At 42.5% G+C, this 23,627-nt stretch overlaps 3 protein-coding genes and 1 non-coding gene across 6 annotated transcripts; 2 read left to right on the top strand and 2 right to left on the bottom strand.

Annotated features, from left to right (window-relative positions):
* Nucleotides 1–2,587: 2,587 nt before the first annotated feature.
* Nucleotides 2,588–7,081, top strand: zgc:109913 (regulator of G-protein signaling 9-binding protein). Of its 2 annotated transcripts, none has more exons than XM_035389333.1 (3): nucleotides 2,588–3,860; nucleotides 4,176–4,384; nucleotides 5,365–7,081. In XM_035389333.1, exons 2-3 carry the CDS (start codon nucleotides 4,183–4,185, stop codon nucleotides 5,913–5,915), a joined length of 753 nt encoding a protein of 250 aa, XP_035245224.1. In that variant the 5' UTR covers nucleotides 2,588–3,860; nucleotides 4,176–4,182; the 3' UTR covers nucleotides 5,916–7,081. The 2 variants fall into 2 exon arrangements, with proteins under 2 accessions (XP_035245224.1, XP_035245225.1); XM_035389334.1 differs by having other exon boundaries at nucleotides 4,145–4,384.
* Nucleotides 6,992–11,156, bottom strand: ube2c (ubiquitin-conjugating enzyme E2C). Of its 2 annotated transcripts, none has more exons than XM_035389335.1 (7): nucleotides 11,000–11,156; nucleotides 10,051–10,200; nucleotides 9,182–9,209; nucleotides 8,991–9,077; nucleotides 8,119–8,323; nucleotides 7,596–7,655; nucleotides 6,992–7,188 (listed from the first exon to the last, which is right to left on the bottom strand). In XM_035389335.1, exons 2-7 carry the CDS (start codon nucleotides 10,149–10,151, stop codon nucleotides 7,151–7,153), a joined length of 519 nt encoding a protein of 172 aa, XP_035245226.1. In that variant the 5' UTR covers nucleotides 10,152–10,200; nucleotides 11,000–11,156; the 3' UTR covers nucleotides 6,992–7,150. The 2 variants fall into 2 exon arrangements, with proteins under 2 accessions (XP_035245226.1, XP_035245227.1); XM_035389336.1 differs by lacking the exon at nucleotides 11,000–11,156 and adding an exon at nucleotides 10,301–10,494.
* A 3,550-nt stretch (nucleotides 11,157–14,706) lies between these two features.
* On the bottom strand, nucleotides 14,707–22,743 carry LOC118211890 (deoxynucleotidyltransferase terminal-interacting protein 1). The gene is made up of 13 exons (XM_035389452.1): nucleotides 22,193–22,743; nucleotides 19,772–19,842; nucleotides 19,378–19,474; nucleotides 18,965–19,063; nucleotides 18,803–18,859; nucleotides 18,553–18,609; nucleotides 18,374–18,435; nucleotides 17,906–17,951; nucleotides 17,400–17,458; nucleotides 16,994–17,054; nucleotides 16,361–16,432; nucleotides 16,186–16,241; nucleotides 14,707–16,029 (listed from the first exon to the last, which is right to left on the bottom strand). The coding sequence occupies exons 1-13, from the start codon at nucleotides 22,262–22,264 to the stop codon at nucleotides 15,921–15,923; spliced, it is 918 nt and encodes a 305-aa protein (XP_035245343.1). The 5' UTR covers nucleotides 22,265–22,743; the 3' UTR covers nucleotides 14,707–15,920.
* Nucleotides 22,744–23,468: 725 nt separating this feature from the next.
* Nucleotides 23,469–23,541, top strand: trnat-ugu. Its single transcript has one exon. It is a non-coding gene; the product is annotated as a tRNA-Thr (tRNA).
* The last annotated feature ends 86 nt before the right edge of the window (nucleotides 23,542–23,627 follow it).

The raw sequence follows: 23,627 nt of genomic DNA, 5'->3' as shown, positions 1-23,627 counted from the left end.
TGCCTGGCTGCACTAGGGGCTGGTGGAGGGTGTACTGGGCCTTCACTCATGACTGCTGTGATTGCATGTTGCAGGATCCGCTGGCTCCAGAGGCGGGTATATTACGACGGGGTCAGCGCAGGTCGCTGTGCGTTCTGAGCGTGCCCCGTCGGGATAATTACGCGAGCGGAGTAGTTACGCAGAGCTGACGTCTGAGGAGGGACCGAAGTGGCGTGCTGGATCTCTTTATAGTTCATCTTTCAGTTCCATGCTAGACCTACTGCCCACATAGGCGTATTATGCACACGTACATGCATATGCATCATCTGCCCAGACATAATCTGCCTCACACGTATTACATTACATCTCACATACATAGAATCCATCCCTCTCTCTCTAGCACCCAGGCTCACACACACACACACACACACACACACACCAGCCCTGCTTCTAGCCCACTTTGGTTAGGGGGAAATTAGATACTTTGGAAGAGCAAGCAGATGCTGGCCAGAAATATTTCTGTAGAAAATGCAATTTCAAAGTAGGCTTTTTCTTTGATCTTATGGTGGGCCCTAGTCTGTCTGCCAGAGTAAGCATTGACTATATTAATATGGACCTGTAATTTACATTTTCACTACGATGCATGTTGATTTTTAGCAGTAACACCTAAAAACACAACGAGAAGACATTATGCCGCTTTTGTTCACTTCCTTTCTACAAAACTGGTGCCTTGATCGCAAAGGCCCAGATGAATATGGTGCCAAAACAAACCTACAATATTATGATTTAGGCTGCATGTTTTTATACAAGACATTCTGAGGGATATCTAGTGTGAGACAGGGCTGGGGGTGGCCACTGCTCACATGGTGAACAGACAGGAAAACTCAAAAATAAGTGTTTGGTTTACTGCCTGTTATTTCTCCAAAAATTCCAAAACAATAGAAATGTTAAAAAAAAAAAGAATGGCCAATCTGGCCACCAAAACTTCAAAGGGAAAAGAACCAAACCCACACACGCACACACAAAGAAAAAAGAAACTGGCGACACCCTCCACACCACACCACACATTCCCCAGCTCCCAACACCTCTCCTCTAGGCCAGGGAGCCAGGCCTCTTATAGAGCCCATAATTAGGTAATAGGCCACTGCTGATGTGATTACAATGAATCACAGCTATGACCATACCTGTTTGTAGGGCTGGTGCTGCCCCCTGGTGGACAGCACCCCAATTTCCTTCCTGGCAGCACACTAACTAAACAAGATTATATAGGCCTATATTTTAATGAAAAACAAATTAAAGTGCAAAATTTAAAAAAATATATATTTTTCAACCAAAACTATGTCAATAAAATGTACATGTGTGACAGCATTGCTAAGTAACAAAAATGGTTGCAAAATAATATGCATGTAAAAACATTACTTATGCCTCAAAGTAATTCAATTTCCTTGCTAAACAATTTGTGTGTGCCCGTCCTTGCCAGACTCCTCTTGCACTCTTGAAGACTGCATGCCTGTAATTGGATCAGAAGCGGCTATCTTGCTCCAATCACTGTTAATGTTATTTACACATAATCACAGGATTGGACCAGAGACGCAGACATGAGGCATGCTTCTGCTGCAGTAGCACCAATCAAGTTTCGGTCATGCATTCGCTACCTAAACAAACTTATCAACCTTGAAACACGCCACATGTGGTAAGTTCTCGGTTACTGTGCTAAATTAGATGCAAACACAACAATACATAAACAAAATAGTAAAACTGGACCTTATTTTACTTCATTGGTAGCTAGCTGAAGTTTGGCTAAATTAGCTAACCATGGCCCAACGGCTCTTTTACATTTTTCACACCCTGAGTGAAGCCAGCTGAGGTAAACAAGAGGTCAGACAGAGTGTGTGTAATGCTCAATACGACAGTTAGCTGGATGCAAGCGTTTAAAATCCTGAAATGGCAGCACTCTTTTTCTGAAAAGACCACGTTCAATTTAAGCACTACATCAGCAGATTACAGGTCACCACACCAAAGAAAGAACATAAATGAGGTAAAGTGACTGTTACAACTGATCCAATGTGATAACACATGCTTAAAGTAAGACTTCCCGTAATTTGTTTAATACTCATTAAAGCCAAAGGAGGCTATTTTGAGGAGGTTTATGTCTTTTAGGTACATTTTTTTGTGTTATTGTGGGTAGAAACAAGGTCAGAGGGTCGCACATTAAGATGTCTTCATCAAATATTTCCCATGACGCATAAAAACTCCCACTCTTAATTTCAGGATGTAAAGAAATAACCAAAGGGCATGCAATGGGCCCAGCTGTTACAGCACTGGCGCAGATCAATCTGCTCACATCGGCTTTGAACAGTGTTCTTCCTGTGCTTCATGCAGTTATGACTGTGCACTCTCCCAAATTGATGGAGGATATATCAACTTGGGATGGGACATCAAATATAATTTGGCTTTCTAAATATGGAGAAAACATCAGGTATGGGGGAAAAGGTAATGTACACTAAGGTAATGTGCCAGTCCACAAGACCAAAAAACGGAAATAATAAATAAAATATTTAGTTCTGAAAAGATATCAATAGAAAGCACCAAACGTGCCCAGAGATGTAATCTATATGACACAGTCAAAAGCACACACTGAATCAAGTTTAGCTGAGTAAGGGTTTGATTTAGGTCACTGTTCACTTACATATAACATTGTGAAAATGTACAGTAATGATAATTACATCCTACGTTTACACACAGGTGTGGCATGAGTAATACATACTGCAGCAACAACAGCACTGCTTAGGCTGAATTAGGGTGACCAGTTCAAACCCAACTGGAAAAATTCCTGAGTAATGTTTTGACATGGACAGGGACATCCTGATCACAGATCGGTCCTCCTACTCTGAGATATTTTATGAATATGTGCACAGGATTTTAATTTCAATGAGAAACAACTGGGAATTAACAGGGAATTCATAAAATTTGAGATGAATAACTGGTTATTTCAATTTGGGACGAGCTACATATACCACAATTTACTTTCATTGGACTTCTTGTGACCAATGCTATCAGTTAGCTTATTCATCTCAGTCAAATAACACTGTCGAATACAAAATTAACACAAAGTTTCATTTAATACTACGCATTTTTGTCAATTTGTATACTTTAAGAGAACAGCAGTTTGGTAAAGAAAAAAAAAAAGCTCAATTTTCCATCTGATTCCAAGCATCTTTAAATTGTAAATTTGATTGGGTGTAGGATGCTTCCGGAGCCACAGAGCTGAGCGAGGAGGGCTTGCGGAAAGGGGTTTCCAGCTTAACTCATGCTCACTGCGATTGTTTTTGCTTGCTCAACAGGCCGGTGTTAGTGTTGCTGAGGATACGGGGCACAGGGGAACACGCCTGTCGCAGCTCCACAGCGGTGCTCTCCGATCGTTTAGCCGGAGAGAAGCTGGAGGGGACCTGCACAGCTGGCTCCCGTCCGTCCAGCACCCCGTCGCCCCGCCCTCTTCCAGGCTTCAGCCGTGACACTGGTTACGAAGCCTCACAGCCTGTCAGCTGGCTTCTCAGAGCAACACAAATACACAGAATTTTACTTAAAATAAATACATAAAAAAGCAAAATAAGAGAAATGGGTACTCCCTCATTCTACTTCCAGGCATTCCGTCTTGGGCTTTCTTTGAGAGTGAGCGTCCCACAGCATCAGCTGTGGGGCTGGGAGTAATTGAAACATCGGCAGTCCCAAAAGACCAGAACTCACTGGAAGCAGGGGATGTGGAAAAAAGGAGGGTTGGGCCTCACAGCCGATCAGAGCACATCATAATGAGGACAGGAAAGATAATTCAGTCTGGGAGCTGGGAGCACCACACTGCAGACGGGATCCTGAAAGCAGAGGTAACGATTCTCTTCTTGCGTTGTTTTAACTTGTAAACAAATGCACAATCAGGTTTGCGTGAAATAGTTCTACTGAAAGCAAAAAGTTGTGATACAACACTTGCCTACACAAACCAACAGTATTTTAGGCAACTATTGAATAACTGAAGATTAAGTTTTACATAATCTTCAAACAAGATTTACGGTTAAGTTGAAGTGAAGTCTCATAAAAACTGTCCTCTTGACATTTTGCGAAGGTACTGATATCACTACCATTTGATTAGACGTTTTATATTCCGTTCCAGAAAGACCCAGTGCTGCGTTGTGCCCATGCAGGGTTAAGATGAACCGGTGGCGGAAATCGGTGGGGGAGATCCAGGCCAGGCGGCGGCCGGTGGTGGAGTGCGAGCGCGGACAGGACGCCCTCAGCAAGGTCACTGCCTGCTACCAGCAGCTGGCCACCTTCCTGGGGAGCAGCTCCGACTGCAGTCGTCTGAGGGAGGAGCTGGAGGAGACCCGGGCGGTGGCGTACACCATCTCCAAAGGTACCGCTGCCCTCCCTTACGCCGCGAGGACATCCCCAGGGTTATTGAACTCAATTACCCATGTACCACTTGCGTGAAAAGCAGTCCAGGGAATGCACGAATGCATACAGGGTGTGATTTAAGCCCTGTATTATTCAACAGTGGTTTCTAAACCAATGGCAGGGTATGAGATGGACATGACCTAAATATCTTGCTGACCTAACTTGCAATTGATGTTCACTGTAATCCAATGGAATGGTTACAACATTCGCTGCACTTTCACTGCTGATAGTTGTTTTGATTGGTTAAGAATACACACACAAAAATGAGCTGCTATATTTGAACATTTTATACGAGGAGGGTAACAGTGAATACATTTGTTCTTGAAGTTGGTCACGGGTAAGGGTTGAAATATTTCCAGGAAATTCCATGGGAAGTTAAATTTGGGAAATTAGGAGGTCTTGCCTAATTTCAATTTAAAATGTAAACTAATACTAGTTAATAATTGTTTGGGGAAAATACTGATAAAATGTTAATTGTAGTTACTGTGGCATGTTTTGGTTAAAATATTCACATTTAACAGAGTCTTTCATCTCATGTGCAGTGAGAGTATTGTCAGCATTCAGTGGGAATTCAGTAGAAATTCACCTCTCCACATACACAGTGAATTTTCCATCAAGAGGGAATACATTATTCAACATTTAAGTTGTTTGTTCAGTGAAAAAGGTAAAAGGTTCATGTTTTATATATGCATATGACAGCAAATGCAGCTTGTGCTAATAACAGCTATAATTTCCCTTTAATTCCCATAGAAAATTTCCACACCTGAATAATCCCAAAACTTTGCAACCCTAGTTTCGGAAGCCCTTATTCTAAAAGGCACCAGAAAACAGGCAACAGACACATGGTTTATTACCAGCCAATTAACTCCAGTGAAGCAACTGAATGCTGACTGGCACTATCCCCCCTCCCTTCCCCTCCCCTACACCCCCACGGGACAGGGCTGCAGAGGAAGCTGACGGCACTGCTGACGGAGGGCGAGCTGGCACAGGGCGAGCGGGAGGAGGTGGAGCGGCTCTGGGTGCTGTTCATCTCCGGGCTGGAGATGTTCCAGCAGGACCTGGCCAAGGCCGTCGCCCTCCAGGACCTGTTCCCGCTGTCCCAGCGACGCGACCGCCGGGCCCTGCTGAACGCGGGGACCACGGGCGGGGGCTCGGGCGTGGCGGCCAGGGCCGCCTCGGTGCAGCCCCCCTGGATCCGAGCGGGCGAGGACCCCAGCCCGGACCCGCGGGCGCACGTCCTGCAGCTGGAGAGCATGGCGCAGGAGATGCTGCAGAAGGTCAACGTGCCCTTCTGGACCGTGGAGTCCACGCAGGAGGCCTGGGCCGAGGAGGGGGAGGCCGAGCCGGACGGGGAGGAGGAGGAGGAAGAGGCGGCGGCGGCTGTGGGGGAGGGGCTGGAGGTAGAGGTGGTTGCCACGGAGGACAAGGGGCGCGGTTGCTGCCGGAGCAATCGCTGCCGCCTGGGCTGGGTGCTGTGTCTGCTGAACTGAGCACGGGGCACCTACTGCCAGGGACCGCTAACTTAATTCACCCATCTCGCTGGCCAGCAAGGGCTTAGCACAGAGGTGCCCAGCCCTGTTCCTGGAGATCTTATCATCCCATAGGTTTTCATTCCAACCCTAATTTGGCACATAAGACTGACACCTACTAATTAGCAGCTTAACAAGATCTCTGGCTGTAGAATGAGATCATTGTTAGGGTTGGAGTGACAACCAACAGGACGGCAGATCTCCAGCAACAGGGTTGAGAACCACTGGCTTAACATGTTAGCCAACTTAACGGTCCTCTCCAATGATTTGGCAATTTCATTCTATAGCACAAGGTCTACCAAACATATTGATAAGGTTTAAATAGAAAAAAAAATATCATGAATGAACATGCAGTGAGTTCCTCTTCCTTTGAGCTGAACAGGCGATTTTGGGTGGGTGTTGCATGTTTTTTTTTTGTTTACATGTTCTGCCTTGATTTATCTGACTGGGAATGACAGGTGCACCTCTCCCAATCCCTGCTCACACCACTCCTGTCAACTCCCACACTACCACCGCTTGAATTTGTGTATCAGTTACAAGAACCTGTATTGAAAAATAGGCCAGGTTCTACTTCTTTCCAACAAACTCAGATTTCAAACTCACACATTTCAAGTGGCATAGGCATCAAAACGAGCCCTGCCTACTGGAAAGGAAACATTTCCCAAAATGCTCCATTTTTTTTTTTTATATCAGGGGGTAGGCAACCCTGGTCCTGGAGTGCCAGGGATGCGTCTGGTTTTCGTTCCAGGAGCTGAATCAGGAGTTGGTTGAACGATTGAAAGTCTGCGGCTGAATATTATGAACCGTAAAACAGAGTGCCTCCAGCACATGGGCCTCTGCGTTCATTAAAAACGGATCATTTAAAATGAATCCAGTGATACTGCAGGTTTGGATGGAAGAAGGAAAAAAAAAAAAAAAAAAAAAAAGAAACTGTTACTCCAGGAACATGGTGGGCTACCCCTGGCTTATATGGGGGGGGGGGGTCAGGATTAAAGGGTACCCAAATCCAGTTTTAAATCCATTCAGGGAACAAAATATATTTTACCAGAAATGTCTTTATTATCACATGTTTAATACAAAATAAACAACTGTACATACACAGAAACGATGAAAGATTTACATAATTGTACGCCATCAGAAAGGGAAGAGAGAGACACACAAAAATAAAACGGAAGGAGAGGCAGAGGTCTCACTGGTCAGTTCTTGTAGGTTGCGTGCAAACGGGCTTTGTAGGCTGAAAACGGAAAGAGACTCATTTTAGGCAAAGTGTATGCCACTGTTTTTATTTTTTTTATTTTTTACACCCAACAACTTGTGTGGAAAATACTACAACAGATTCCACAGAGCTGTTCCTGCTACTTTCCAGCTGACGCCAGAGAGGAAATACAGATAATGCTGCTCTCAAAGAGCAGCGGGTCTGGTGCTGTACATGTCAAACTCAAGTGTGTACACAACCTGGGAGTCAGCTCTCCTCCCTCTCCATTTTTGACCACTACGCTGCAGCTTACAATAGGGGCACAAAACAGCAGCTGAAGTGTGCTGGAGAGACCAGACGGAACTCCATAGTGCATAGAATCAACATCAGAACAACATTTCCCATAAGTCAAGTGGGCTGACGACACAGTCAGGCACAGGACTCACCCTCCTGGTCATCCCAAAGCACAGCAGCGCCAGCATTCATTGGGCTGTCGTTGTTGGGTTCTGGAGAAAAATGATTTGATTGAGGCTTTTAAATTCATAAAGGGAATCAATAAATTGAACTACAAGAGATTCCTCAGGTTGAGTTCTGTTAGTAGAGCGAGGGGACACAAAAGGAAATTAGCAAAAGGTAAATTCCGTACAGACATTAGGAAGACTTTTTTCACGCAGAGTAGTCAATGAAGAATAGCCTGCCAGGTCACACAGCACAGGCAGAAACTCAGTATTTTCAAGACTAGCCTCGATATGGTATTAGATACTATCTAGTCTGTAGGTAATCAGAACACTAATTTAGTCAGGAAAATGGCACGCATTTTTTGGCTGAATGGCCTGTTCTCGTCCTTATGTTATAAATTCAAATATGAATGGTTCAACTTCTAATATTGAATGAAGGTTCTTCATAAAATGCCTCATACTCAAACTGACAGCTACGGCCAAAACACCCCTGCATGTTCATCCTCCTTACCTCCGAGCAAACTCTGGATGGACAGCAGTATTGAACGCACATCATACAGGGCTGACCACTTCTCTTTCAGGATGTCCAGGCAAATGAAGCCATGCTCATCAACGTTGGGGTGGTAGCAGGGGGTGATGAACTTTACCCTGGGTGCTTTGTAGGGATACCCACTGGGGAATTCCAAGGAGAGCTTGTACCTCAAACCTTCATAAACCTACAGGGACACAATGTACAAAAAATTAAAAATTTATCCTCCTTGGGTCAGTGATGAAACTATTTGTTTCAATGGCTTGAAACAAACCATTTCTCTCACTGAAACGGTCAATTTGGAACTTCAAAGCATCAAAGGAGGGGTCAGTCTTGTGGTCAACCATACTGCAGCAATACTGACAGAAATTAAAACACTGAGTGGGGTGTCTAAATATGCAATTAAATATTCGGAAATATGCACTGAGCACACCACATGCTGCCAGTGGTGGCTCAAGACACTCTCAGTGACAATAGTTTGACATTGTACAACAGACTGCTACTCTGAAACATTATCTTCTTTTCAAATTTCAAAAATAACAAAGCTGTTCAAATTAAAGTGACACAAATCCCAGCCACAATGGCAATAAGCACACACCACGTTATTTATGACCGACAGCTGTCAAACAGAGCCATCCTTGCTCTGCTCAACAACCCCCCAGGAACAGCTGCTTCCAACAAGTGGTTTACACAACAGGCAGGACGTTTCATTTCAAGGGGAAGGGCCATGCAGTCAAGACACGGCTTAAATGACCATTTGGTTGACGCTGTATGCTCATTGTGCCTCACTTGAACATCTAAAAATCTTGAAAGACCACCAAGCCAGGTTATCCAGTTGCTTACAGGAATCTTACCGTTCCCTGTGCGCCATCTATAGTCCCAATCCACTTGAAAAGGTTATCAGATTCTGGAAAAGCTGAAATTCCCTTGTCTCCAGACATCTGTATAGAAATCGGTTATTCGAAATGTTACGGGAAATACATATATATATATATATTTTTAATAAATCATAATATGAAAAGCAAACCATATTTTAAAAAATTACCATTAATGTCATCAATTCCTGTTGTAGCCTGTGGAAGAAGTACAAAGTTACTAAAGCATACAATTTTTCCAAAAGCAAAGGACAACCGGGGCACGGTTTTAATTCAGTTGCGGAAAACTAAAAAATGTAGATTTACGTCCCCATCACTGTAGGTTAAACATTACTTATTCAATAACGATTAATTCTCTCATTGCAGAACCATTAAAAAAAAAAAAACACTAATACAATCAATTAGTGTTCCTCACAGAAATACGAAAGACTCAAAACCCCTTCGTGAACGTAATGCTAAATTACTGACCTTTACAGCTTTTAAAACTAATTGTCCAGGCATAATTCATTAGCGTTTGGGGGAGAATACCTTTTAATTATCAAAGCAGCTGATATAGCTTTAGCTGTTGGATCACTTCCAGCCTAGCAACTAGCAGCCATTTTGATTGTGAGTTAACCGATAGCCACTAAATTCTGAGCTCAAAATGTGTGCAATAACGTTACACTGTTAGTGTATAGCTAAAAAGGATAGATGTTGCAAGCTCTCAAAAAACAACCAAAAAGTGAGAGCAGCAAACCCGCTTATTAAACATAATCAAAGGCCAATTCCTTCAACTTTGGCAAACGTTACCCACGGTATTACAGTTCATCGTTGCAAGTAACGCTCGCTCCCCAGGTTAGCTAGCTAGCCTGTCAGCTTAGCTTGCAAGCCACCGTTAGCAGTCACAAGCCATTAATTACATTTTTAAGTCTGTAGCGCTAACGTTACTAAATATAGCTAACGGACAGGTTAGTAGACGTTAGTCAGCTGGAGAAACCCCCAAATTTAACATGTTTAGTCACCACAGTCGATAATACAAACACTGACACATCCAACTCACCTCTTAGAGACTGATCCTCGGGCTGCGCTTCCCCCAGTTTCGCTACCTTTCAGCGCTGCAGTAGAAGTGGCTGCAGCAGGATCCATATTCTGAGAGGCCATTATTCCAACTTATTCCAAATGATATAACCGGATAGATCTAGGAATGCCACTGTTGGTTAAAAAAGCAAATGTTAGTAAAGAGCAATAACTGGCAAGCTAACTAATCTAGCTACCCTCAAGCAAAACCGCATACTATCCACCCGACTTACCGCCTAGCTTGTAAACTAGCCAATGCTAGCTACCGTTATTATCGCAATACTGACGCCTGCACAATCTTGATGACCAATTAGCCAGTTGCCAACTAGTCTGTAGTTTGCGGGTTAAAATGTATTGTTAGCTACAAACGTATATCTAAAGCCACGTCGAGCCATGCGGCTTGCCAATACCGCACGGTATTCTAACATTAGACATCGACGGATAGCTAGGCCAAAATGGGAGATCGCCAAGTTAGTTAGCCATTGCAGTTATTCATTGTGGCATTCACAGTATAGCCATATAAGCAGCTAGCTAGCTAGCTAGTTTAAAGACTTTCATGAACTTCGACAGCACCAGCTAAATGAAACGTAGTTAACGTTACCTGGTTTGTTATAGCTAGCCTAGGTGTGATAAACTAGCTAGCTAGCTAGCTAACCACAAAACATTTGAATCGCAGCGTCACATAGATTAAATTAGTTATTAATGTTACAAGAGAAGAAGATCCAGCGTATGACAAACTCAAAATTAGTAATTCAGCCAAACGTTAAGCTTTTTCGCTGAGTCAAAATATCCTTAGCTGAAGTAGCTAACTAACGTTAACGTATATAGATAGCAAAACAGCTTACCACGCGTACCTTAATAGACTACATTCTATTTAGCTACCTAACGTTCATAACCTGATAATACCAATTATTTCTGAAAACACAACTTACCGTATACCGAGTACAGTTATCGATCACCAGATGTACTCTGTCACTTTGTCCCGTCTTCCTCTAAAGCGTTGTGCTATGCTTGCTATAATGCGCTATTCAATTTCGATTTTTATCCCGCCCCTCTGTTTAAACTTTTCCCTTAAAACGGTTTCACCGCCCAAGTCTCAAAATTGACCAATCAGAGTCAGCTATTTAAAATCAAAGTAACGAGTAAACAACCTTCTGTAATGATGCACTTCGAGGCGAACTTTAATTTGATTGGACAGAAGAGAATAGGAAGTGATACGTAGAGTTCTGGAGTGACATCTGGTTCGATCAGGTTGTCTTGCTACAGATAAAGAGTTTGCCTGCGTCCAGATTTATTATTATCAGGCTAATAAAGAGTACGTTAAGCACTGGAATCTGACTGAACTAGGGGCCATATTGAACCGAAGTGACGTTGGAAATAAATTCGAATAAAGTTGTTGAAACCCTATCTTCCGGTACAGCGAACTTGAGTTTATTCCTCGTTCCAACCAAATAACTTTCCGACAAAGCCTGCAAACGTCGAGTCTTGTCGCAATTTGGAATACTTTTTTTTGGCTACCGTGGAAAAAAACATTATATACATCAGTCTATCAGTCCCATAGTCCCAGATCTGCGGTTACACTGGGTTTAAAAAGTTGCCTTTTCCTCAAATAATTATTTCAACACAATTTGGACGAACGGTGTTATGCTGTTATTTCAAGAACTGCACATTCACATAGTGGTTCTCCACACTGCGTTATATGGACCCCGGACCCCTGTGTATGATGGGTTTTCTTCCACAATTGCAATCCCAACATTTAAGTCACATTATGTCAGAAATAACTATGTATGCCATGAAAAACTCCCATATTCGACATTGCAATATTGAAAATGATTACGAGAGGTTTAAAAAAAAAATATATATATATATATATATATATATATTTTAATACATATATAAACTGATAAAAATCAAGGCCAGACTACGAACGATTTTTTATCTTGAAAATATTTTACAATGTTTTCAAGGTAAAAAATCTGTGAGGTGGGACACAAAAAAAGGTTTGCTAGTGAAGCTGTTTGTAAAAATGGATTAAACCAAACTCTTTGTGCAAATAGATAATACCTTTAAGAACATTTACACTTCCAGTAGTTATTATAGAAAAAAATTGTTCCCTCAGCAATGATGCACTGTAAATAAAAGCCTACAAATATAGCTCTTGTAATATATTTGTTACCATGAGGTGTTAGAACTCACAGGAGCAATATTCAGAGAGAATGAAAAAGATGGATGTGTACAAAGGAGTGATACGGCAGACTATATAGTAGTAATGAATGTGCTTACTGCTGATACTCAAGCACTCCATCATCATCGGCGATCACTCGGGGTCGAGTATGACTGTCCTCCTTCAGGGTCCTTGTGGGTCTTCAGGTGGGCGAAGAGGCCGATCCTGGAATCACATATTTTGGTGCAGTGTGGGCAGGGGTGAGTGGTAGTAGTTGTGCGTGTAGTTGGGGCCTTTTTGGTGGAAGCTCTCTCCTTTCTGAGTCTGCGTTTGTCCTGTACAGTACAGCGGAGGTCGCTGTCATAGAGTGCAGCTCCTTTACAGACTATATTTCTCCAGTTCTCCCTGTTGGTTGCTGTGTCCTCCCAGGTGTTAAGGTCTATGTGGCACTATTTGATGTTTGCTTTGATGTTATCCCTGTACCTTTTCTTCTGACCTCCTGTCCATTGGCCAGTCCATCTGAGCTGGTGTTGGGCGATGGTGGCAGTGATGGTGGGGATGTTGGCCTCCTCCAGGATGCTGGTGTTGGTGTGTCTGTCCTCCCAGCTGATCTTAAGGATTTTTCTGAGGCACCTCTGCTGATGTGCCTCTAGTGCCTTCAGGTGCCTGCTGTAAGTGGTCCAGGTTTCTGACCCATACATTAGGGTGGGCAGCACTACCGATTTGTAGACCAGGATTTTAGTCCTGGCCTGGCCTGGTCGCGGTTTTCAAAGACCCTTTTTCTCAGTCTTGAGAAGGCTCCACTGGCACAGCTGAGGCGGTGGTGGATTTCCTTGTCAATATCAGCTTTGGAGGATAGAAGGCTGCCGAGATATAGAAAGTGATCCACATTTTCAAGTTTTTATGTTAAGGGCCAGACCAAGTTGCTTGTATGCTTTAGCGAAAGCATCCATAATGCACTGTAGGCCCTCCTCTGAAGGGGCCACGAGGGCATTGTCATCGGCATACTGCAGCTCTATGATGAATGTGGTGGTGGTTTTACTTTTTGCCCTGAATCTGTTGATATTAAGAAGTTGTCCGTCACTCTGAGGCAGATTCTCACCTGTGAGGTGAAGGATGGCAGCGATGAATACAGAGAACAGGGTAGAAGCAGTGACGCAGCCCTGCCTGACTCCGGTGTCTACCCTGAAGGGTTCCGTTTCATCTCCATTGCCACTGAGTACTGTAGCTGACATGTTGTCATGCAGCAGTCTCAGTATTCGGATGAATTTGTTGGGGCAGCCAATTTTTGCCAGAATCAGCCAGAGGGCCTGATGGTACATAGAGTCAAAGGCTTTGGTGAGGTCAATAAAGGCCATATATAGTGGTTGGTTTTGTTCCCGGCATTTTTGGAGTTGGCGAACAGTGCAAATAATGTCCATGGTGCCCGTTTGGGCGAAATCCACTCTGTGATTCAGGAAGTTTTATCTGACAGGGGAAGGAGTCTGTTGGCTAGAAGCCGAGCTAGAGTTTTCCCAGTGGTGGACAGGAGGGAAATGCCACGGTAATTCCCGCAGTCTGCCTTGTCTCCCTTTTTAAAAATGGAGACAATTAGGGCATCCCTAAGTTGTGCAGGGATTACCTCTGTCCCATATTTTGAGGAGCAGTGCATGGATGTGGCTGAAGAGATCTGGCCCACCTGCCTTCAGGACCTCAGCTGGGATTCCATCAGGTCCAGCAGCCTTGTTATTCCTCATCTTCCTTATGATATCTTGTATCTCTCTCAGGCTGGGTGGTGCTCCCATGTTCTCCATTATAGGTTGCTGAGGGAGTTGGTCGAGAGTCTCCATCTCAGCAGTGGTGTCCCAGTTCAGTAGACCCTCATAGTGCTCTTTCCATCTGTTGATTGACTCATCATCCTTCAGCAGTGTAAGCCCATCTTTGGCACGAAGGGGGTTTAGGCCGCGGTACCTGGGCCCATATACCGCTCTTATGGCATCAAAGAAACCTCTGGTGTCCCCAGAGTCTGCAAGCTGCTGGATCTCCAGAGCCTTCCTCATCCACCATTGGTCCTTCAGTTCCCTTACCCGGTATTGAACAGCTGCTTTTGCTCAAGCACTACTGTAGGGAGGTTTACCATACGACAAATGTAACGTCTGATATTTTATTTTCACACATTTGTCCCCAGGGTACCTGGGACCATTCCTTTTCATGTTTGCTTAAAGGACAGCAGACTGCCTGAACTCCTTTCATATGATTTCGCATCGAGTGTAACAGACAGAAGACAGCACAGATGAGACGACGCCATGACTTGCATACGGAGGAACAGTCCGCTGCCCTACGGACTGTGGCAGGGCTCGCCTGGCTGTTGCCTTTAACAGATCAAACGAGTCAACCCGACCCTCAGCATTCTGCATTTCTCTTCTGGTGTGCAACTTTCAAATCAGAACAAAAAAATGTGTTGCATATGCTGTGTACAAAAGATCTACAGAAGTGTGGACATACAAACGAAAACAGCTTTAATACTTAGTTAATATTGCTGTTAGTAATTGTTAATACACACTCTTAGTTCATGCCTTATCAAAGCTAGAGCCATGGTATTCCCCTGCTTTAAAATTCAGCTCAAACAAAAATGTTTACTTTCAAAATAACACTTTCCCGAATGCAGATCTTGGTAATACCCCAATTAACTATTAAAAATAAAATAAAATGACACATAGCTACAATAGATGGCTTTTTAACACAGAAATGGCATACAAATCAAGAGATGCAAAAAATAACTAAAATATTACATGGCACATAACAGTCGCTCAAATCCTTGCCCCAATACAGTATTATGCCATTTTCATACACAGTTCCATTTTAATTGCTTTGATTTTACGTTCCAAATCAATAAAATGGTAAGAATGAAATAAATAAAAAATCCCTTATTTAAAGCATGCAGGGCTCATTGTCCATAAGAACACTCAAGGCCATTGAGGACATTTGCGAACAATTAAGTTGAAAAGAAATCATTCCTAAACTAAAGACCCCTACGCACTGTTTTAAAAACACATCAAGGTCTGTTACTACTGGAGATGGGGGCAAAAAAAGTGGTACAAAACTAAGACAAAGTTACAAAATCAGATATAAAATATTCAGTGCATGACAATAGGTGCACCACAGAAAACCTGATTGGACTGTGCTTTTTCGTAGAATCCAGAGGATCTGAAAAAACTGGTGCAATTGACACTGCTCCACTTTTAAAACTTTTTCAATCTAATCGCTACAATAAACCTAAACACAAGCGCCGCAGTACCAATGATTTCCTCAATTCACTGGTTTAATTAAATGTATCTGAGCTGCCCTTTTTTTTTCTTGAAATACATCTGTTCGAATGGGTTTTACAAGTCTGAGTTTATCGGTTTTCTTTTTTCTAAATACAACAACAGACCAAACATGCAAGCTGTGTAACAATTACAGACATAAATGTGTACATACATCTTTTTTTTTTTTTTTTTTTTTAAATCTTCACGACAGCCATTTTGTTTTGTACGGTACAGGTTTTTGTGTGAAATGGCACCGTGTTTTCGTCGTGGCGCGCTCCCTGCAGGACGACCGTTTCGTGGTGTGCAGTGACAGTGGTGGGGAAGGCTCCGACTTCAAGCTTTTCGATGTGGCGACCAACCAAGTCCTGACGTAAAAAAGTCTCCTGTTCGCTCCTCCCGCCCCTATTCCCTCTCCGACCTCTGCGCCTCCATGGCTTTCTGCATCTTCTCGATCATCCACAGTGGGACGGCGAAGGGCTTCATTTCATCCAGCTTCAGTTCAGGGCAGTCCCTGACGCGTTCATCAAAACAAAATTGACAGCGCGTGTCACAGGACGATCTTTATTTGAATTTACTTACGTGAATTTAGTAGAGTGAGGGGAAGAAAAACTTTATAAAAGTTACAAAACTCTGACTGCACCTGAAAATATTTCAAAAGAATTATTACCTGTAATCGTCACTCTGAGCAAGATCCTGTACATCTTCTTCAATGAGAAGGTAGGCCTAGAAAATATTTGGACATACATTAGTGTAACAGATTTGTCATGTACATCTTTCACACACAAGTTTCTTAAATACTAACATTTCTGAAAATTAAATGTGGCTGGGACAAAGGATCTCACCATCTTTCCTCCTGTAGCCCTCATGTGCTGTCTTTCTGCCAGCCAGTGTTTGTCCTGTGCATCTGCAGCATACTGGAACACACACGCACACACACACAATTATTAAATATGACAGAATTGCATTAAATTCAAGAATTTTTTTTTGTGCTTCTTCGCGTTTCTTACCGACCACTGTTCGTTATCAAATGGTAACCTGGAATTCTTTGACCATTCATAGTCAACTGCATTATCATATTTAATTCTGTCAATCCAAACTGTAAACTACATTTCTACACCTGTCATCTCCTTTCTTTCAAACAACAGGCCTCTTGGCAAGGGGTAAAAGTCTTGCTATAATAGGTCTGAACTGTTACTGAATTTGGATGAAATCCAAAGCTTGCACAGAATCACACAACATCTGCTGGGTGTTTCAGCAATGTCAGCTCAATTTGTGGACAATGTTTGAGTCGATAGAAGATAACAGAGTCCCAGGCATCCAAAGTTTTATGTCTTTTTTTTAAGAAACAGTACGGTGAGTGAGTTCACAGAACCATTACGATACGACAATACAGAATGCCTGTTACACAGTTATGATACATAATCAAACCCGCTTCCCTGTCATCGTGACATGGATATTCTGAAAAGCAACTTCACCTTGAAGAGGTCAGCGTGTTTGATGTAAATCCTCCCTCTGGTGCCACCCATCCCTAGAGCTCTGAAAGGGAAGTTTGAGAGGGAGGACCAGGGACATTAGGGAAAAGGGCAAACAGACATTCACAAGAGAAGACTGCACCAACGGCCATAGCTGCTACCCCTTTTAACTTTACACGTTTAGCTAGCAAATATCAGCCACATCTCTGGCCAGCATGAAGAGCAACGTTCTACCTAGAGTATGCAAATTAAATAGGCATATTTAATTTGCATATATTATGCCCCAAAATTGTACAAAAATAACCCCGCTTAATGGTGTAATCGATGCTCCTGGGAACTGATTCCACAGCCTCTGCTGCAAACCCGGTGCAATGCATTATCATGCTGCTGCCTCTCCCTTCCCGCTTACTTGTTTGCCCTTGAACCGAGGACGAATGTGCTCTTTTCATTCAGCCTGGAAGGGTCCCACTGCGTAAGAAATCAAACTGCTCATTAATTAAGCACATAAATTAAGCACACATTGCATTCAAACATTTGGTACAAACGGAAGAATGGACATCAGATTATGTCACATTAGATAATATAAAATTCAGGCAGGTCTACAGAGAGAAATTACAAACAAACATAGTCTGATGCATGCATGCGTGGTTTACACATTCACATTCACAGAATCTCAGAACGAATCAAAATATCTGCCCCAGACCTGGGTCAAATACGTACTTGTTTTGGTTTAAATACTTTGCTACGCTTTACTGATCTCTTCTGGTGTATTGGGACCAATGAAATACTCTCAAAAAGTGCAAACCCCGCCTTCTGGTCATATTGTCAATTACACCAGGCAAGATCGAAAGAGCACAGAAAAGTATTTGAATCCAAAACAAACACGCACTTGACCGAGGTCTGATCTGCCCTCACCTTGGGTCCCTCGCGCTTCACAGGCTCAGAGTTCTTGGGCTTGGCTCTTAAAGAGAAAGGAACCAAACAGGTCACAATCCGGACTAAACTTACAAAAATGTCTAAAAATGAACGACAACTCTGAAGGTCTCATGGTGATGAAATTGATTAATATATACATACATGAATATACAGCCATAGAAACCCACAGCTTCAGCCCTTAGCCTGGTCAGTCACACTGGTTACGGTATTAAGACTCAGCACATATTCACCTGTAGAAAATGTTTGTGTGTGTGTATGCGTGCATATGTACGTACATGTGCATGTGTGTGTGTGTGTATGCATGAGTGTATGCGTGCATGCATACGTGTGTGTGCGCATGCAGATATGCGTGCATACATGTGTGTGCGAACGAGCGTACGTGCGTGGTGCATGTGTGTATGTGCGATTGGTGTGTGTGTATGTGTGTGTACACTTGCTTATACTTACGGGGTGCTGTAGGAAATGGGACGATCATAAACAGTGACTGGCCCGGGGGGACGACCTTTCCGCTGCACCAAACGAAAAAAAAAACAAAAAAAAAAACATTATTATGCTTCTAAAGACAAGCTTTCACTTCCTGTGGCCAGTCTCAGAATAGAAAGTGGCCAGGCGCCAGGCTGTCTCACCTTCTTCGGGACGGGACTGCCCCTCTGGCTTGAGCTGTCCTCCACGGGCCGTGGGCGCTGTAAGGACAGAAGAGCAGTGAGCCGTTAGAGGGGAAAGCCACACGACCCGACCCAGAGTGGGGCGAGCCAACTCTTTCTCTCACCTTCCCCGCGATAACATCAAGCACACGCTTTACAGCAGGGGTGTCAAGACTGGTGGAAAGAATGTGTGACGCAAAAATTGATCTTCGCCGTGTCACCTGAACCTCACCTTGACTGGGGGCTCCGGACCAGATCTGGCAACCGCATCAGGAAAGAGCTGCTTTGCCTGCAGAAGCAGCAAGACAATAAAAATAATGAATGTCCTGTGGGATGCCAAGTCTTCTCCGTGTTACAGGACAACAGTGAATGTCTGGAAGCGGAGGGCTCTCACGTGCTCCAAGCAGTTTCTGCAGGCCTCTCTGATCAGCTGCTCCGTCTGCACGTCCTCGCCGACGTTCTCCTTTACGTTGCTGGCAGCCTTCTCAAAAAACTGTTCAGAAAACATGTAAAAATCACATTAACCGTCATAACCGTGGCAAGCAGAAAGTGTTATTTTATCCAGGTTAATGTAGCATTTCAAGTGATTTAAAAACAGTACTCAGTTTCTATGGTTCTGATGGCTGAAAAACACAACATATTTTATCACAACAAACACATTTAAATCATTACTTTACTTTGGTATGAATCCTCCTCGTGTACACAGCATATATATGCAATTATCATGCACAATTCAAGCATGAATTTGTATACAGTGGTTCACGTCCTTATGACAGTGGTCAAAGCTATGCAGCTATGAGCGCTTACTTTCATGTACTTCTTAAAGACAGCAAGGATGTCATCATTGAAGCTTGGCTGCAGTACAGTTCTCAGAAGGTCCATGGACAGCACAGGGTCAGTATAGCTAGATGCAATAAAACAGAGAATCTTTCAATGCACAAATTTGTGTCACAAACATACTCAGCTGCTAGCTGTATATTATCAACTGCAACATCAAGATGAAATTTTCCAGACAAACACCCATAATTTTCATAAATTAGACCTACATGGAATGTACAGGAAAAATATAAAGCCACAAAACATATACAAAATGGAGATCCTTAAATGTCTGACTCACGACAAATACACTTTTTGTTCAAGCACAGGTCTGGTGACAATGGTGAACTCTCATCAGAAACATTCAGGTGGCTTTTGGCTTTACCTGACGGTCATCTGTGAGCGCCGTCCCCTGCGATGAACCTGCCGATGTTTAATCATGACGTTCCACGGACTCTGAAATAACACAGATCGCAGTCTAATTAATACGGTCATACCAACATAAAAAACGTGTAACATAATCTCACAGTAACGAGACAAAGAAAATAAGATTCTGTTGCTTGTTTTTGAATTGTAAAACAAATTCTTTGGAAAAAGGTATATATAATACTTCAGTGTTTTATGCCAATTTTGCCAATGTCTATAAATGAATAAATGCCCCACACACTCACAGTCCTCAAATTATATGCATATATACACTGTGTATGAGCATTAGATATTTAAAACAGGTCCAGAGAGTAGACCTTAAGGAGTTACTATTCATGAGTAAGGCTGAGTGTTTGTTAGGGAAAATATTCGTTGAAGTCACGGAGCAATCACGGGAAAGTTTCTGAAAATCACAGAAAACTGAAAAAAGCAGAAGAAATCATAAGTTTTAAAGTCATAAAAATTTACTATCAAATGAATTAATAGATCTCATGCGCAGCAGTGGGAAACAACAAAAATAACATGTGCAAATGTAGCAACAGTAACAAGTGCATGAAGTTTCAAAAAATAACCAGCTGCTAGGAACAAATAGGCGATGAGTAAAATATTGATAGGCTGGTGTATTTAATCGAGGAAAGACACAGCATGCTATTTTGCCTTTAATTTAACAGAACATTGTTAGAAATAGGGCATTCTCAAATAGCTGTACTAAAATAAAACACGGTTACCATGTGACCATTTTTATTTATTTATTATTTCAATTATTTAAATTACTTGACCCAATAGGCTACACCAGGTGAGAGGAAGGAATATGACATTGACAGAAGGTCAAACACAAAAAGGTCTGAGTGACTGGCTGCAATGTGATGAGAGTTAATTTATTTTGTACAGTTTACAACAAATCCATACAGGCACAAAAAACAATAGACCGGCAATTACAGACAGAAACCATCAATTGTGATCTGAAATAAACAATATGGAAAATCAGAGTTAAAAAAAAAACCAGAGCAGCAGAAAGATGTCTTTTTGAGTGAAAACATTGCACGTCATTAAGTGGACAAATGACCTGCATTCTAAATAGGAATTGAATAAGAAACTGAGATATTTCCTGAAAACAACCTGCACTGCTGCAAACTATTTCATCATCATGTAGGACCTCACCAGTGGTAGGAGCACTGCGATCAGTAATAGTCTGCACTTGATTAGTTGCATTGACATAGATGACTGACCAAAAAGATGGCTCTATTGACCTCTTGCTGAGAAAGGACCAAATTGCTGGAGAGAAAACTGCCCTTGACTGCCCTGCTGTCCCTGTTCATATAATAATATTAAAGCTTTTCAGAATTAATGTTCAATTTTAAAAAAGCATATGACTAATAGAAATATCTTGACTTGAGTTATGACCAATAACTCACCTAATGAATCAAATTCGCACGGAAGCCTAATGCATTCTGTGTCGGCAAGTCAAATCTACCAGAATTTCGCATCAAAAGCAGCAGGTCTTGATGAATTTATAGATTTTAAACGCCCAAAATACGTTCTTGTTAACGTGATCCAATTCATCACTGAACCCATGCCAATGCATTTTCTAATCACCAGAAAGTCTATGGTCGAATCATTGAATGGCCGAATCCTATTCGACTAAGGAACATCAGAGTCGGGTACAGTCCTAGAAAATGGGGGACATAAGCCCATAAAACGGCTAAATCCTGTTTTAATTTTGATGGAGAAAGTTATCATGATATCCATTTGTGGGCATTGTCTGAGATACCCATTTCAGTCTGGTTTACAAAAAGGATATGATGGTCAGCTGTACTGAATGCAGCAGAGATCAATCAAGACATATGACAGGGATTCTGCTTTGAAAGCCAAACGTATTGGGGCCACGGTGGTTGTTCGGGGGGTTTATGAGCCTGTACATAGTTTTGAACTGCAGATGTATTGGTATAGTAACGTTATTTCTAATTTCCTGGAAGATATGCGGGAAGTTCGAGTGTATGTTGAAGTCAACATTTAAATGACTCATTAGCTGGAAACAACTACAAAAGTGTGACCCATTTTTGACTCTTGTGCAATACTAAGGGTTTTCATTCAATTAAATTTGCGGGTTTTTTTTCCGTCCCACTTTAAGAAAACGACCCAAGCCAGAAAACCACTGTGACTCAGAGCACACTGCCAACACAGATTACTAAAATGGCTAGGTAATGTTAGCTACTGAATTTGACTGAATAAAATCATCAGCTAAGTAATCACATTCAATATGAACGTTTTCAGTGCCTTCGTATCTAGCTGTACAGCTGCGAGATTCCACAAGGCATTCTGGGTCTCCATAAGTAAAATAACAAGTAGCATATCAAATTAATTGTTCAAAAACGCTCACCATCGCGACCTGCTGTTCTGCAACATCTTGCTGTAGCCAGTCTCTCCGCCCTTCACTCCTGTGAGCACCCATTAATGTGTACCGGTTGCTGTGGTCAGTTCAATTGTTGTTAGTCAGCTAACAAGCTAACTGTTACGAAATCTTTTCTCAGGAGAAGTTTGCGATATTCCGCGGATGTTTTTCTCACGTCAATGTCAGTACAGCTAGCCAAAGGCTAGCTAGCTAATGCTAACTTTCTAAGAACGTTAGCTAGTAGTAACGAAATAGGCAATCTACAGAAAATAATTTGCAGGAAGCACAATGAAGGTTTGGACTCTCCAACAGTTAACAAGCTCCAAACCAGCAAAGTCGAAATTGCGATATTACAGTTGCATCGACGACCAGTTTCGGTACAAAAGCGAAGACAACAAAAACAGGATGCCACCCAGTGTATTAATCCCGACTTCGAAAAATCGGAAATCTCAAACGTTCAGCTAATGCTACGGCCTGTTCGCTACTTCCTATAACGCAAACTAGTGTCATCCAACCAGCACGCGGCGTTGCTGCTGACACAGTGCGCGAGCGGCGTGCACGACTCGAAACTGCATCTCTCAGTGGCTGGGCTTCGTTATGCTGCTGGTTATGATTTGCGAGGCCAAGAAAAAGTAAATAAATCAATAAAATGACAATAGCGTACTAGCTGGTCAAAGTATACAGAAGGCAGAAATCGAAATAGACAATTTCATAGTTTACTTGCTGTAGAGATATTTTGTTAATCGCTAAGGTTTCCTAGCATCAACGCCGCAGTCCCGAAATGGCATGTCCAGTCTAGATATCGATATCTATCGATAACATACGAGGGCAAGAAAATTCATAAGTAACGAAGTGGAAAGCGATTTAACTAGCTTTTCAGTTGGCAAAATCGAGTGTTTTAGTGAGATAGTTAGATGGCTAGTCAGTTTAGCTTCAGAAGTCAAATGCTTTTAGCTGGTTAGGCATAGAATAACAAATTATAGTTAGTCTGACTGTCGACAGTTGGTAAGCAAGTCGTAATTAGTGAAACTTGATTATCTTAATACGTGAAATTGTTTTCTTAAGAGGTTTCATTGTTCATAAATGGACGGTATTGCAGCAATCATTATGGATCATTGCAAAGCGATTAACGTTAGTTTGCAACATAAATGGTTACTGTCCAAAACATTAACTATCACCTTATAAAAGATACATTTTTCGGCAGTAAGTTTCATTTTATGTGTATGTACTCATGGACGGTTATATTCGGTTGGAGCGTAGATTCGGCTCCATAGCTCAGGGGTTAGAGCACTGGTCTTGTAAACCAGGGGTCGCGAGTTCAAATCTCGCTGGGGCCTGCATTTTCCCTTAGCCTCTCCCACTTTCAATAATCCCAAGGTTGGTGTACGTCTGTTTAACATGGGGTAGTGAAGTGAAATCAATG

This window comes from Anguilla anguilla, chromosome 13 (genome assembly GCF_013347855.1).
Source record: "Anguilla anguilla isolate fAngAng1 chromosome 13, fAngAng1.pri, whole genome shotgun sequence".
Lineage (NCBI taxonomy): Eukaryota > Metazoa > Chordata > Actinopteri > Anguilliformes > Anguillidae > Anguilla > Anguilla anguilla.
The sequence above is the reverse complement of the archived record's forward strand: the minus strand, read 5'-3'. Positions and strand labels throughout refer to the sequence as shown.

Excerpts from the sequence above, each read along its gene's own strand:
- LOC118211890 (XM_035389452.1), bottom strand. The coding sequence starts at position 22,264 with ATGGGTGCTCACAGGAGTGAAGGGCGGAGAGACTGGCTACAGCAAGAT. Across the intron at positions 18,436-18,552 it reads GCAGTCCCGTCCCGAAGAAG|CGGAAAGGTCGTCCCCCCGG; the intron begins GTGAGACAGCCT and ends CGTTTGGTGCAG. Across the intron at positions 17,952-18,373 it reads CCCATTTCCTACAGCACCCC|AGCCAAGCCCAAGAACTCTG; the intron begins GTAAGTATAAGC and ends TTTCTCTTTAAG.
- zgc:109913 (XM_035389333.1), top strand. The coding sequence starts at position 4,183 with ATGAACCGGTGGCGGAAATCGGTGGGGGAGATCCAGGCCAGGCGGCGG. Across the intron at positions 4,385-5,364 it reads GGCGTACACCATCTCCAAAG|GGCTGCAGAGGAAGCTGACG; the intron begins GTACCGCTGCCC and ends CCCACGGGACAG.
- ube2c (XM_035389335.1), bottom strand. The coding sequence starts at position 10,151 with ATGGCCTCTCAGAATATGGATCCTGCTGCAGCCACTTCTACTGCAGCG. Across the intron at positions 9,078-9,181 it reads AGGAATTGATGACATTAATG|ATGTCTGGAGACAAGGGAAT; the intron begins GTAATTTTTTAA and ends ATTTCTATACAG. Across the intron at positions 8,324-8,990 it reads TAGATGGCGCACAGGGAACG|GTTTATGAAGGTTTGAGGTA; the intron begins GTAAGATTCCTG and ends GTGTCCCTGTAG.